Below are 15,122 nucleotides of genomic sequence, written 5' to 3' on the forward strand. Positions count from 1 at the left end.
TCCACCCTGAGAATTTGATGGATGAAAGGGTATATCTAACTTATCCAGGTTAGTGAAGCTGAAACACCTCATTTCTCCCAGCTGTTTTACAGAATTTTTTGAAATTTGATTTTTAACACACATCCCTATGGGGAAATATTTATGGGTGTGAGCCCTAAAAAGTGCACTGTCAGGACTATTATCGCAGAGGGCGACATGTAACAAAAAACTGTGGGTCGGATGCAATGCTCCGTATCATGCCGACTTATTAAAAAGTACAAGTGTACACAAACTCAATGGAGCATGTATGAAGCCACATTCAGGTAATACGCGTACAATGCGTATACAGTATACGTGTAACTGAATTGCACTGACCGTGGGACAACTAGAATCAATTTCGGTAGGATCTGATCAAGATATTGGGGGTACTATCGCTGCTCCAGCCGCGTCAGAAACACCTGAAGATATGCAGAACTCAGCGTAATATTTGTGTCATCAGGCTGAGCGTGGACGAACAACGATTTGCTGGTGATCTGCATGTCTAATACCAGGTACTCGCAGCTGCATTCCGCCTACCAGCTCGACATCGGCAAGCGGGCAGCGTTGTCCGTAACGGTAGAGAACATGATTTCCTCCCGGCGCGGCGGCCGCCCACTTGGGCAGAGTATCTTCTTTGCCGTCTCCATCCTGGCGTTTATCTACGGCATTTACACGTATTTCCAACTGAAACAGACACTAGAAGACTCTGCACATCAAGCCTTGAAACATAAACAGCAGCAGGAATCGCTTACAGCCCAACTTCAAGGTATAAAATGTCATCAATAATCTCACTTTTGTTTGTGTGTATGTCACTCAGCAGTACCCAGTACGCTAGGCATCACATTCAACAAGTGATCAGTCCACTCACCCCAAAGATCAAGTTGAATCGTACATTGTAAGAAAAGTAGGCCTACTCAAGAAGTCATATTGAACTGAAAGTAGCAATGGTTGGATGCAGTCTATGAATCTGTAACGTTAGATTTGCAATGCAGCATGAAGTTCGTTAAATATTATTATCTCCGCCAAGGCGTAAACTGAGTTATGAAGCCGAAGGAGGTTATGTTTGTTAAAACGTTTACCGTGGCATTGCCATTAACGTTAGTGTCCTTGATTCAGATTGTGTGTGTGCAAAATGATTCAAAAACTTGTAAATCGATCTGAATGAAAGTTGCAGGAAAAGTTTATGATGACACAAAGAATGGATGATAAATTTGAGTAGGCCCCCCTAGTGATGCGGGATTAAAAAAAAAATTCAAAGGATTTTTTAATCTTTCGACAAATCAGTAGGGTCGATGAACTTCAGAGTTCAAGCTGCGCATATTTGCGTGTGCTCTGCTTGAGGTGCTGCACAGCATGCAGGAACCTAATACGGCACTGGTATACAAACAATGACTGCTATGAGGGGCACAGTTAAAATTATGAGCCCAAGGTGATGTGAAAACCATAACTTTGCCCGAAGCAAAGCTGAGGACATAGTTATGGTTTTTACATCACCGAGGGCCTACATAATTTTAACTTTGCCCCGAATATCAAGCTGTCATTATTTGTTTTGATTTTGTATACCGAAAATGTGGATTCCGAAATATAGATAGCGAAAATATACATGTAGATTCTAGTCTCTTTTACAGCACTCGTAATCAATGCTGATCGACAGCGCGGCGGTCGTATCATTGGTGCATACAGTGTACATATGAGTGATCTATGTGTACGGGGTTGCTACTGTCTCCAAACCTATTTACAGGGCACAGTTGATTCTATGCCCCGAGCACAGTAAATCATGACGTCATTTTGATCAAAAATGTTGCACAGCTATTTTCATGACTCCACTTTTAACCAATCAGATGATAGGAATCTACAGCTGTACTTGTATATGTTCATGAGGTATATAATACTAAATAAACACAAGGCTTTGTAGTGGGACTCACACCTACTAGACCCTTTATACAAATCTTGAGATTTGGATCGCGATCGTTATCCCACTATTTTGTATTGTGTGGCAGCTACGAAAATTGGGCGATTTTCAGCATGTATGTTACTGTATAGGTGATAATGAGCTGCTTGGCGGAGGTCTGCGCTCTCAGAGTGCTTTATCTTGTTCAAGATGAAACAGTTCTAAGCTATGCAATGTCGTGTGAAGATTGTTAAAATGTAAATCTAAATTCATGGCCATGCAAGCCTCATTTCATTCATCTCAAATGAGGAACATGTAACTGACTCATCAAACAATCATATGCCTAGTGAAGATCATGAAAGCTGGTTTTAGGTCTCAGCGAGTGGCCAATCCTCTACCCTAAAGCACTGTACTCTGTAAGCCAATACTTAGGTCTTTAACACTCAGTGGAGTTTGATGACTATTAGACCATCCCTTCCAAAGAATTTTTTGTTGAGGTTAAATCCATATAATGCTGTCGAATTGTTGGATAAGGAGACTACCACTGACCAGTACAACAGTTTTGTAATATCACTGTAGGGCAATAAAATAAAGAAATTGTAAAGGGAATTCTACAAAAGTGTGATTTAAGTTCCAGAAGTCACACTTGCCCAAATTTGGAGTTGCTTGATGCTCCCAATTTCCACAGATGTTTGTGTGATCAGGAACTACATGTAGTCTGTGGTGTAGTACTAGTAAGTCGAGTCACCCAATCATCAGTCTGGGTCATGTGGGGTCGGTCAGTCACCTGATGGGGTCGTATGTATGTTAGTCATGTGACTGCACAGTCAGGTTAAACTCACAGTACAGGTTAGGTTATAAGATCAAATTTAAAGGGAAGGAGAATTTAAACTGATTGTCCAGTCCCACTGTAACATTTAAATTTTTAAGTTCGCATTCTTTCGACTTGCTAATGATATGGGTAACATCTTTAATTCCCCAGCTGCCTTTTGAAAAAAGTACCATAGGAAGGTCAAGTGTTCTTTCACTGTGGTGCAAATATGAAAATACATTGAACTTTGACTTAAAAAGGCAGTGTGCATGTTTCTAGTTCCCCCATCCCCTTTACTGTGCTTAAAGTCAAACAAAGCATGTCTGAATTCATACTAGTGTAGAACTCTTCTACTTTACTTTACACGTTGGTATACCTGTAGGCATATACTCATTTGTCTAATTGAAAGATATCAGGATGAAACCACTGAACCTATTTCTTCAAGAATTGAGAAATTTATATTCATTCATACAAATTTGAGATAGATGGCATAGATACAAAAATATCTAAGATTCCTGCAAAAGTAATGTTGAACAGTCATAAAACCGAATTGAAAGGCAATTTTGGATGTTGTGTTTAATAGGTGACCTACATACATTTGTACTGACATGGAAATTGCTGAAATTCAATAGTGGCATGTCTTGTTTTGCAGTTTCTGGGGTTCTCTCTAGAATCAAATCTCAATTTTCAATTCTTTCAAAACAAATCAAAGATTCGAGAGAGATGAATGCTTCATGGGTCGAGTTACAATGTACAAGTACATGCACCAAAATTATCATTTAACTTTCAAGTACAGTGTATTAGATAGTCACAATTGATTTTCAAAGAGTGATGCATGTACATTTATGGCTTTCTGGCTGGTCAGGTTTCTATGTTAAAATGATTTTATGATCTTAAACAGGCAATGACCACTCAAGTCAAGATTAAAATCTTTCAAATACATTACGATGAAGCGATATTGTGGGCATACCTGTGTACATCACTAATGTGACGAATTCTAAAGTGCATGAATGAAAAAAAAAAAGAGCATGATATATGTACATTGTACCTACATTATACAAATGTAGTAGACCAACTGCAAGGGTACAACATATTTGGCTACAGTATACATTGTATAATTTATACATTTTTGGGGGAGGGGATGGGGGTGTATTTCCCAGTTGGGACTTCAGCTAATTTGAAGAGTGAGAACCAAATTGATGAAATCAGAAAGAAGTATTGATCACTTTTCTAGAGAAAATTGAATCATTTCCAGCCTCGAATTCAATAAACAGCTCATTAGTGTTAATGCAGGCAGTACATTTGCTAGTCATTAAATAATCTTGCTAATATTGATTGATTCTCAAAATTTGTAATAAATAAAAACACCCTTGAGTATACAACATTTTGTGCCGTACTGATACTTAATTGTTTTTTCTCTTACGTTTGCTTCTCTGGACTGTTTTACATCCCATCTCTATTTTTGTCTTTCTGAACAGTTGTCTACGAGCACAGATCAAGACTAGAGAAGGCCTTACAAGTTGCCAAGGGAGACCAGAAAAAGAACAAAGAAAGTAAGCTAGTACAGCTGTTTGATGCTGCTTGCCTCGCTTGTTCTCTAGGTTCATGATGAAACTTTTTCATCTCTTTCTTCTTCTTTTTTTTTAACAACTGCATGCAGTGATAAGATCTCTAACAGCACTCATGTCCCTGCTCTCTCCACTCTCCTCTCCAAGGTTACCTTCATCACACTTTCCCTGAAATAGCTTCACCAAAATTTCACAGCCTTTATTCATCAATTAACGGTTGCATTAGTCCTCAAAAAGAGTTACACTTGCATTTTCTTTTTTTTTCTTTCTTTCGTAAATCGCAACTTTTAAGTAGCAAGTGAGCACTGTTAAAAGTACAGTAGTAAGCACCTTGCAAGCATGTACCACTGTAATGTTCAAACTGTTATAAATGCATAGAATGTACATGTACCTCCATGACATTGATGGACATTTTGAATGCTTATTGGAATGTAAGCCTGTGTAAGGAGTCTAAAAAAAAAAAATGTGTTAAACTTGTGGACCTGTGGACTAATATTGAAGATTATCACTTTTAATTGATCAATTGCAACAGTTTTGCACTACACAATATGGAATATTCACCATGACTTGGACAAATATTTTTCATTTATATTTGATTGGTGTGCAGTGTTTACATTGAATTACCAAGTTGGACAATTTGATTTCCATGTTTGCTGACAGTTTTTTGCAGCTGTTGTATTAAATTTCTCTGACTGACTTCAAAAGATAACATGTGTTGCAAGAAATGTTTGCAGGTACTGTAGATGCTTTTTAATTTTGATCTTGGAATAAGCTGCAAGTAAGTCTAGATTTTATGTTAAATACAATTTGTGTGGTTATGATTACGGAGAGAGCATTGATTTTGTGGTCTTCCAGCCTTTCACTTTATTTTTAGTTGTTGTAGTGCTCAGTAATTTGCTATACTGCCTGCATTTATTTAAATTTTACATAAAAGGTATTGATTTGTTCATCTTCTGACTAATAAAGCAAAAATGACAAAAATTTGCCCAAATGAAGAATTATAACATCAATTGATGTGTACAGTACGATGTACTCGTACAATATGGTAAACAATCCCTAGTGTTTCATATTAATATTGGTGTGGGGTCCCAAACCAGTAATCCCTTTAAGTGCCTTTGAACATACCATGAAACTTTTCTCAGTCATCTCAACACAATTTGGGGAAAAATAAGGTCTATCAAAGCAACTCTTTTGATTGAAATTGAAAGTCCCAAAGCAGGAGACTATTGTATTGTGTGGTGGGCAATTGGACATTGTCTCAATTGTGTTAGGGCTGTGCAAACATGTGATGCTCTCCACCTATTTAATCAAATAAAGTGAACCAACCTCATTCCCATCACACTGTGGTATGAAAGATACCACAATAAATCATGAATAGATATTACTTGTAAGCCATACCAGCTTTTTAAGAACTACATGTATACTGTGTATTTGGTGTGGTTTATGAGAGGAAATCTCTGTACAAAATCCATTAATATTTGGAGACTTGTTTGACCATACTGTGCAGTGTCCGTTGCTTTTTATGCCTCCGCCACGAAGTGGTGCCGGAGGCATTATGTTTTCGGGTTGTCCGTCCGTCCGTACGTACGTCCGTACGTACGTCCGTACGTACGTCCGTACGTACGTCTGTACGTCCGTACGTCCGTACGTCCGTCCGCTTTCGTTTACGCGATAACTTAAGTAATATTGACTTGAATTCTACCAAACTTGGTCCAAGTATGAAGTATGATGGGGCAACTAGTTGATTAGATTTTGGGTGAAATCCGCCAAAGGTCAAAGGTCAAAGGTCAAGGTCAAATCATGAAATTGTATCCGTTTACGCGATAACTCAAGACTGGATTGAGCAGATTTCACCAAACTTTGTCGGAGGATGATGTATGATGGGACAATTACTTGATTAGTTTTTTAGTGAAATCGGACTAAGGTCAAAGGTCAAAGATCAAGGTCAAATCCTGAAATTTATCTGTTTACGTGATAACTCAAAACTGGATGAAGCAGCTTTCACCAAACTTGGTCCAAGGATGATATATGATGGGGCAATTACTTGAGTAGATTTTAGTGACATTGGCAAGAGGTCAAAGGTCAAAAGGTCAAGGTCAAATGCTAAAAATGTTGCTATTCCCCCAATATCTATGCAATGCCCTAAGGTATTTTCTTGAAACTTGGTGTAGACATGTACTACTGCATAAAGATTCTCCAGAGAGAGTTTCATGTCATAAGGTCAAAGGTCAAAAGGTCAAAGGTTAGGTGAAAATGTAATATCACTTTTCTCACAAATGGTTCAATGTATCTTCATGGAACTTGGTACATACGCATGTACTGACTGGCAGAGATTATCTAGGGAATTTACGGGTCATAGGTCAATAGTCATGGGGTCAAAGGTCAAGGTCAACTCCTCAATATTTTACTATTTCCCTCATACACTAGTATATGAAATGCTTGCATTATTAGTTTTCAAACTTAATATATACATGCATTACCTGATGGAGATTCTCCAGGAAATTTCCAGCCAGAATGTCAAAGGTCAAAGGTTAAGGGTCAAAGGCCAGGTTTCAATGCCCCCCCCCCCCCCCACAAAAAAAAAAAAAAAAACTATTTTGTACTGCAATTACATTCTTTCTTCATACCTTGGAAATTACTCAATGCATAAACTTATAAAAGGGTCCGTCAGAATTCAAGTAAAAATTCTCACTTCCCAAAATATGTGTACCTGCACTCTTCGACAGTTATAGCAAACCCAGTTCAAGGAAAGTGAACATTCAAGTCATTTCTGAAAACCTGTCATATCAATATTTTGCCAGTTATGTGAAACTGTCATGGATCACACATTGTGAAGACATTGTACTATACGCCTGTTGGGAGAATCGTGCATTATGGCGGAGGCATCAGTCGCCATAGCGACATTTCTAGTTTGTTATTGTTTTAGAGTAGCCCTTTCACTTTTGAAACTGCTCTTCCAAGAACTGCCCTGCACAGTCTAAAACATTTACATTTTGTATATTATGAAGTGAAATAAGAATGAGTACATTCAGTGAAATTTCCTCTGTGACTATTACTTGCATCCTGTTGTACATCATATGTACATAGTTGTAAACACAAATTAAAAGACATCTGCACTTGCACAATATGCAGATTCACAAATCCCAAATTATAGTTTTAAGAACATGAGAGCATTGAAAAGCATTCATGGACTTGGCCCTCAAACATTTACAGAGTTCCCAAACAAACATTGACATAAAAAACAGCGCCCCCTCCAAAAAAAAAAAAAAAAAAAAAAAATCCACCCCAAAATAAAACTAATATCTGTCAGTAAATGTTACCTTCACACCTCATAGTTCAAACTGTACACATGTATGTTGCCTACAAACCTTTGAATCTGATATGTGCACATTTGTTGTCATGCTGAAATTGCTAGCTGGCTTAAAGGTCCTGTTTACCTTTGGGAACAGCGATTTAAGATATATTCAAGATATCACATTTGATGCATATATATGTAGGTCTGTTGTATTACAAAACATTGTACCATATAAAATTTTCGCAATAAATCCTAAAATATAAGGAGATATCAGTATTTTTCTTATCAGACCGTAACTGTAGACGGTTTAGTCTGGCAACATTTTTATTATAACTATTGTTCATATTTTGTCTATCTAACAATATAAACTTAACATTGATTACACGGATTCAAAATTTTACAGTGGTTATTTATCTCAAACTCACATTTTGGAAGTATTTCAAAGCACTTATGCTGGGTTTTTGTTTCATCTGCAAATGGTAAATTATGCCTCTAACATAGACATACGATTGCACAAATGTAAATGAATATTATGAACATATATTGCAGTGCAGGAAATGACTACCAGGTATGTGAGAACTCCAATGTCAGACAAAATCTTTGCTATGATATATTTAATACAAGCATGTACATTACACTATAGTGTAATTGATTCCATTTTTGGCCTTGTAGATAGTATATTTCATGGTGCCAATATTATGAGTCATTCATTAGTCTTTTTGGGTTATAATGATGCAATCATTTCCTAGCTACATTGGGCTGTAAACTATAATAATGAATCATGCAAGGTGAATTACTGATGTTTGGTGTCTTTGAGTTGAGGGTTTGTACTTCTAAGATATATAACTTTATTTACAGTACCGGTAAGTGTCATGTTCTTTGCTGTTTGTGAAAGATTGCACAAATGCCTTTAAATACATATTGTGTCGAGGTACCGTACCAGAAACAGAAGGGAAGCTTGCTACAATATTTAAGCTGTGTGATGATAATAGAGTTTGTCAGATACCCTTTTAAAGTGCATTCATGAACATGTGCTTTTTAGGCTTATCCCTTGCCACATTTGCTTCAAATGATGCAATGTAGGTACATAGGCTGTATAACATTTCTGCTTCTTGTTGTTGCTCTCAAAAATATGAGTCATTTGTTGGCTAGTTTGTTAGTACTGACACTCTTCTTGCCATGAACTGCATTCCCCTTATTACCTAATGTTTCCTTTTGTCAATGTATTTTTACCTCCGCCAAGGGGGGAGGTTATGTTTTCATTACCGTTGGTTTGTTTGTTCGTTCGTTCGTTTGTCCGTGCGCAAAATAACTCAAAAAGTAGTTAACGGATTGGGATGAAACTTGCAGGAAAGGTTGAGAATGACACAAGTACCAAATGATTAACTTTTGGTAGTGATGCGAGAATATTGGGGGAATTAATGAAGGATTTTTTATATTTTAGCAGGTAGGGTCAATGAACTTGGGAGTTCAGGCTGTGCGTATTTGAGGTTTGCATGCGCGCACTAAAGTGCGTGCTGTAGTTTCTGCTAGGGCGAGGGGCGCTGTGCAGCTGAGGGTTTATGACATAACAAAGACTTCTATATATTGGGAAATCAGGAGACTTTTAGCACACTATTACATGTATATATAAACACTTTCAGCATGAAGTATAAGTACAAATGTACGTATGGATGGAAATCACTGATATCTCTATGGAAGAACAAGATCAGTGGTGGAAATAAGCTGCATGCTTGGCAGAGGTCTGTGCTCTCAGAGTGCTTTTCTAGTTTTAGATGTGAAATAGCTGCTAATCTATTTCATAATATTGGCCTTTAAATGGTATTATTTCTGTAGGAGCTAGTACTTACAAAGAGTTTCTATGATGTCATTCTCATGTTGCAAGTATACAACAGTATATTATTCAAAGCACATTGTATGTAAATGTAACAGCCTGTTGATTTTATCCTCAAATGTGTAACCTGTTTATGTACACATCCATTTGTTTGGGATCCTATAGTAGTGAGGCAACTTTTGTGAGCATCAGTTTCTGTAATTTATTCATTAAATTGTTGATTTTCTCGCTTTATATCCACTTGCTGGGTGTGAAGATAAATTTGTGTAATGTATCGAGCTATAAACTACTTTCTGTACTAATGTGCATTAGCAATAATGCTGAAAGGCAAAATCTGGATGTACCTTGACGTGTTAATTACCTAAATGAAGTGTGCATGGGTGGACCTCCTGTACTTGTCAATCTTTGACAGCATTTTGACGGTTGCCAGGTGCAATGTTTTTAGACCCAACAAGGAAATTAAAGAGTAAAGTATGTTGAAGACCTTTAAATTGACGAAGCGAGACAGAAAAGATCTATGCCCAAGTAAAGCGAGTATTAGGCACCTAGTGTACCCAGTGTTCAAAACTGTGTGTTAAAAATGTAAATCCATGGAGCATACAGTTAGATTTCAGTCTTTGTGATGGTTTTGGGTTGAAATATAAGGTGTACACACATATTTGTATTTCAACAAGCACACATTGGAGCAAGTTTGCTTACCTAATGCTAGTATACTTGTTGATACTGTGCCTGTCGCTTGTTCAGTTTGTATAGAATTATGCCACACCACAAAGAAGTAATGTGAGTTGTGTAAATGCTGAAATGATCTCTCGTGTGCAAGTGGATCCTATTTCTTCAGAAATTCATGGTTTTTGTGCATGTGATCCCCTGGTGAGATGACACTGTTCTGTTACTTGTGCATTGTTTTGTTTTGATATCTCGAGCATCATCTGGTTGCCTGCAGATATTGATATGCACAGTATATTGTCATAATTGGCTGTGAATAGTGTTTTGAATTACTGTAAAAGTGGAAATTTTCACGGTGTTGAAATTATTGCGCATTTCGCGCAACTCGAAACTATCGCGAAAATAAAAGCACACAAATATTTTAGCTTACCATATGTTCCAGTAGTCGATGTCTTGATTCCGCGGAATCAAAAACATTTGAAACTCTTCTTACCTCGCCGAGGGCGAAAAATTAGTTGCGCAAAAATATCCACTTTTACACTATTGAATGATGATAGCACAACATTTTTGTTTGAGACCCCATGAACACACTTGAACAGATATTCATGAAAGATGCTTACAAACTGTAATCACAGCAAATTATAACTCCACTTCTTTATCTTTAGACACATAGGATCTATAAAGGACATGAATAAGTTTCATGCTAATTCACAAAACAAATTTAGACTTCAGGACACTGTATAGTATAGTAATGCAAATCAAATTTCCTGCAGTCCAGCTTAGTGTTGTGATGATGTACATTCTCTTTCTTCCATGTTTTTTTTTTTTTTGGTCTTTCTGTACAGCCTACGAACAAAAACTGGATGATGTTAAGGTGAGTGAATTTAGCCAGTTATTCATTTTTATCTTTATTTATTTATTCTTTTTTATTTATTTATTTATTTTTTTTTTTTTGGGGGGGGATGATTTCTCTTCAAATTCAACAATGAGTAGAGGGTTAATCTTTCAAAGTTGACAATGTTCCTAGGTTTTGACAGTACTTAAGTGTTAAACATGTTTTACATGTTTACAAATTGTGATATTCTAGAGAAAATTTCCTCTCCAATGTGGTTCAAAGATAATGGGGGGGGGGGGGTACATTTATTACCCATTTTCAGGGATGCCTTTGCACATCAGGCCAGATTGAATTTATAGTTAATTGTTGCCAGTGTTTGGATGGGTGCATTTCATTCTGAGAATATTGTGAAACAAAGGAAAAAACAAACAAACAAACACATTCAAGTGGATACACAATGTATGTTACCACAATGGGTGGAGCAATTGTGATTGTGGCAATTTTTGTGCTATTTGTATGAAACTAAGCAATATTGATTACAGTTATGCAGGGTTCGAAATTGGCGATGGTCCGCTGGCCATTGGCCACCCAAAATCATGTCGGACTAGCTAAAAATCATAAAATTCTGAAGTAACTAGTCCGTCTGGCTAGCCAAAATATTGCTTCAGTGTCAAAATTGATTCTAAGTAGTCCGCCTGGCTAGTTAAAAAAAAAGTTAAGTGCGACCCCTGTTATGGTAATGATTGTTTTACATCTTGTAGTAGTGATAATGAAAATCAAAACAACAATTACTAATGTATGAATATCATATGGATTGGGGGGGGGGGGGGAGAGATTGACAGGAGTGCATGTGTACATGTAGATAGAGAGAATGGAATGTACATGTATTAGCATTATATCAATATACTGTAGACAGTGAAAGCACTTAGAATATCCAGTGTTGTGGATGCTATGTTGTATAGTACAGTGTACATGTATTACACCTACCATGTTATTTTAATTGTCATCATCTTTCATCTCTAATTTTTTTATGCATATAAATTATTCATGTACTTCATTTATGCCATGATCACCGAAAGGTGGACTTGTGCCCTATACAGGTAGCCATTTTTCTTCTTCTTATCATTTATTTATTTATTTATTTATTTATTTATTTATTCATTTATTTACTTACTTCTGTCATACTTAAGTTACATGTGTTATTTTTTCTTTTGCATAAATAAATCATTTATTTACTTTATTCATTTACTTACATTAATTTATTTACTTCTGTGCACGTATTTCTTTCTTCTTGCAGCAAGAGCATGAGAACAGGTATAATTCACTGAATATTCAGCACAAATTACTGCGGGTAAGTACACAAAAACTTGGAAAGCAAAATGTCATCATCTCTAATAAAGAAAATTATGCATTCTGTTGATTGGTTGTAATCATGAAATTGAAGTATGCATTCCTAGACAAAAGAAATAAATAAACAGGTGTACTATCATTCATGACAGCAGTATAATTTCAGAATTGGCAAACATTGTCTGCATATTAATTGCTTTGATCTACGGAGTACTCATATTAAAAGCTGGCGATTAATCTAAACATGCCGGTAGTGTCAGATGTACTGTACTGCCTGGCCATCTGTTGGCCACAAGTGTGCCTGGCGCCTCATCATCAGCCTGAATATTGTGACATATGTGGCACCATTTATCACATTGTCCAAAGTGCAAATTACCAACTTGTTCAAGAGAGACTAAACGATACCTCTGAAGCAAAATCACGCAACCACAAAATTCCATCCATCATGTTTGCAAGTGTTTGCTTGCTCTCCTCAGTTGTACGTTGGTATATTTTAGGAAACTGCACCAACACCATGTTTGAATTTCTCTCCTTAGGCCAAAACCAACATCATTTTAATCTATATAATCTTGTTGCTCTTTCCGAAGCATTTTTAGAAAGGTGAATAATTCATTGCATTGGTATTTCCACAGACACAGTTCTTCTGAGATATCATTAAACAGAAGTCATGAATAGATGCATTGGGAAAAGCTCAGATAGAGTATTAAATTAGTAGATAAAGGAAAACTGTGTGCAGTTACCAATGAAGATGATAAATAAACAAGAAAATAACAAATATCCATATATGTGAAGTAGAGTAGTAAATGAACAAAATTTGTTAGAAATTATATGGCAGGCATGAAATGTGACACAACAAAAACATCAAACAAAATAATGAATAATTTTTAAACAACAAAAGCATCAAACAAGAAATAGATAATGTTAAAATGACAAAAGCATGCAAAAAAAAACAACAACAACTAATATTGTCCAACAGGCATGGAATAGATTATCATTGCCTATTAGCAGAAAGGTCATATCATGAAATTTCTAACCTAAAGTGAAATTTTTGATTTATTGTGACATAATCTGACAGTTTCAAAAGCTCTTTCATAGTGATGTAACCATTACTGTATATGCCATGTATTTCGCAAGTCTAAATTTTCGCAAATTGGGAATTTCCAACAATTTCGCGAGTGGTTAAATTCGCAATCATGGAGTCCTGTACTGAACGGAGAAGTGTACGCTCGTACGTCACATTCACATCGGGATCAGAGTCAATATTTTTATGTGTCTTTAATTTCGCAAATAGCACCTGACTTGTGAAATTTGTGAAAATAAAAACCTCGCGAAATATTCTGCATATACAGTAATTTATTTATTTTTTTTTTTTGTCGGTGATATTTCAAGCGTGCAAGCCTTAGGGCCCTTCTGCTGGACAGGCGACAATATTATTGTCGGAAAAGTCAGAAAGTATTATACAAATAATTCACAGGTCTGAATTTGTTAGAGGAGATACAATGCACTCAAGAGTATTTACAATGTGCCTCGTGCATGTTGCATGACATTGTGAATATGTGAGGGTGAGCTGCGTCTCCTCTCATGTTAGAACCTGAATCTATGCATCATTTGGTTAATAAAATGGTTTTATGAACAATTTTTCATTTACCTTCGTGGATAAATACCAGTCAGCTACACGTAAAAATTGCTCAAAGCCAATATGTTTGAATAAATGTTTAAAACACATTAAACACAAACTTTGAAATCGTTAACAGTAAATAAGTGATTGAGCACTTGATTGTAAGTGATTGAGCACGCATTTGTAGCTGATTGAGAACTCGCTGCTGCAAGCGTGCAATTGTGGCATCTGTGAACATGAATATGGAAAGCGCAACTGAATGAACAAAGTCACAAATTTGAAAATGATATCTCTGGTTGTTAGTACCAGTCATTAGCACCGATCATTAGCAAAAAAACTAATTCCTGCTGGGCGTTTTGGGCATAATGGAAAGACTGGTTGCATGACTGCTCTCAGCCAATCATTTGCTCAGGATCCATATCTTCATTTTTGTAATTTTCTCTCACGTTCGTAATGCAGTCACAGTACGATGATATGCGAGAGGAGCTGGACAGGCACAAAGAGATGACGAGGGAGCTCCAGGGACAGGCAGAGCAGCAGCGGGAGGAGCACGATGATGCGGTTGCTAAGCTACGGGAGGACTTCACCAGTCGGATACAACTCTTGCAATGTAAGGCCATTGTGTTCTGTAGATTCTCCAGCAAAGGCCTTAGTCTTTCTGACAGTCATGTATCATAGATCATATATTTTGTCATTTATTTGATGTGTGGGTGTATTTGAGTGCTGCATGCCAATGTTTATGTTTATTTTTGTGTCTGAGTGTCTGTCTGTCGGCGTATACCTTTGTGAGTGTATGTTTTTTTTATTTTTGTTTTTAGTGTGAGAGGTCTCAAACATTGTTTTCTTCAAAGATGAACATTTGAAGATCATGGGAATTTTTTTACTCATCAATGATTATTCAACTGTAGAATTCATGAACAGAATACTTTTTATCAGATTACCAAGGGGCAAATCTCCACTTCTCTGTATATAGTGGAACTATATTTTCAATTGATATTCAATGCTTCTCCAAATGGTGAGATGTATCCTTTCTTTAATCTAAACTCTATCTTAATACTTCAAGCACAACAACTATGTGGGTAAAAATTAGCAGAAGGTCCATAAATCACTGCATAAACTTTCCCTTGACAGAAATGCATAGCATGTACCAAATACTGTGTGCATCTTTGATAGTGAAATTGATCTTTGATACAGCTCATATTTCTAACGGATCTGTATTAATATGTGATCATCTGTCAC

The 15,122-nt window shown here is 36.6% G+C and overlaps 1 protein-coding gene across 1 annotated transcript in view; it reads left to right on the forward strand.

Annotated features, from left to right (window-relative positions):
- Window positions 1-349: 349 nt before the first annotated feature.
- The window catches only part of LOC139741475 (uncharacterized), a 51,478-nt gene continuing 36,705 nt past the window's right edge, over window positions 350-15,122 (forward strand). Inside the window, exons 1-5 of the mRNA XM_071652060.1 lie at window positions 350-784; window positions 4,199-4,273; window positions 10,929-10,957; window positions 12,216-12,269; window positions 14,343-14,493. Coding sequence (XP_071508161.1) covers window positions 517-784; window positions 4,199-4,273; window positions 10,929-10,957; window positions 12,216-12,269; window positions 14,343-14,493 — 577 coding nt within the window. The 5' untranslated portion in view covers window positions 350-516. The remainder of the gene's footprint in view (window positions 785-4,198; window positions 4,274-10,928; window positions 10,958-12,215; window positions 12,270-14,342; window positions 14,494-15,122) is intronic.

The sequence above is a fragment of the Diadema antillarum genome, unplaced genomic scaffold (genome assembly GCF_040938485.1).
Source record: "Diadema antillarum isolate AM-2024a unplaced genomic scaffold, OU_Dant_1.0 seq00000931_RagTag, whole genome shotgun sequence".
Lineage (NCBI taxonomy): Eukaryota > Metazoa > Echinodermata > Echinoidea > Diadematoida > Diadematidae > Diadema > Diadema antillarum.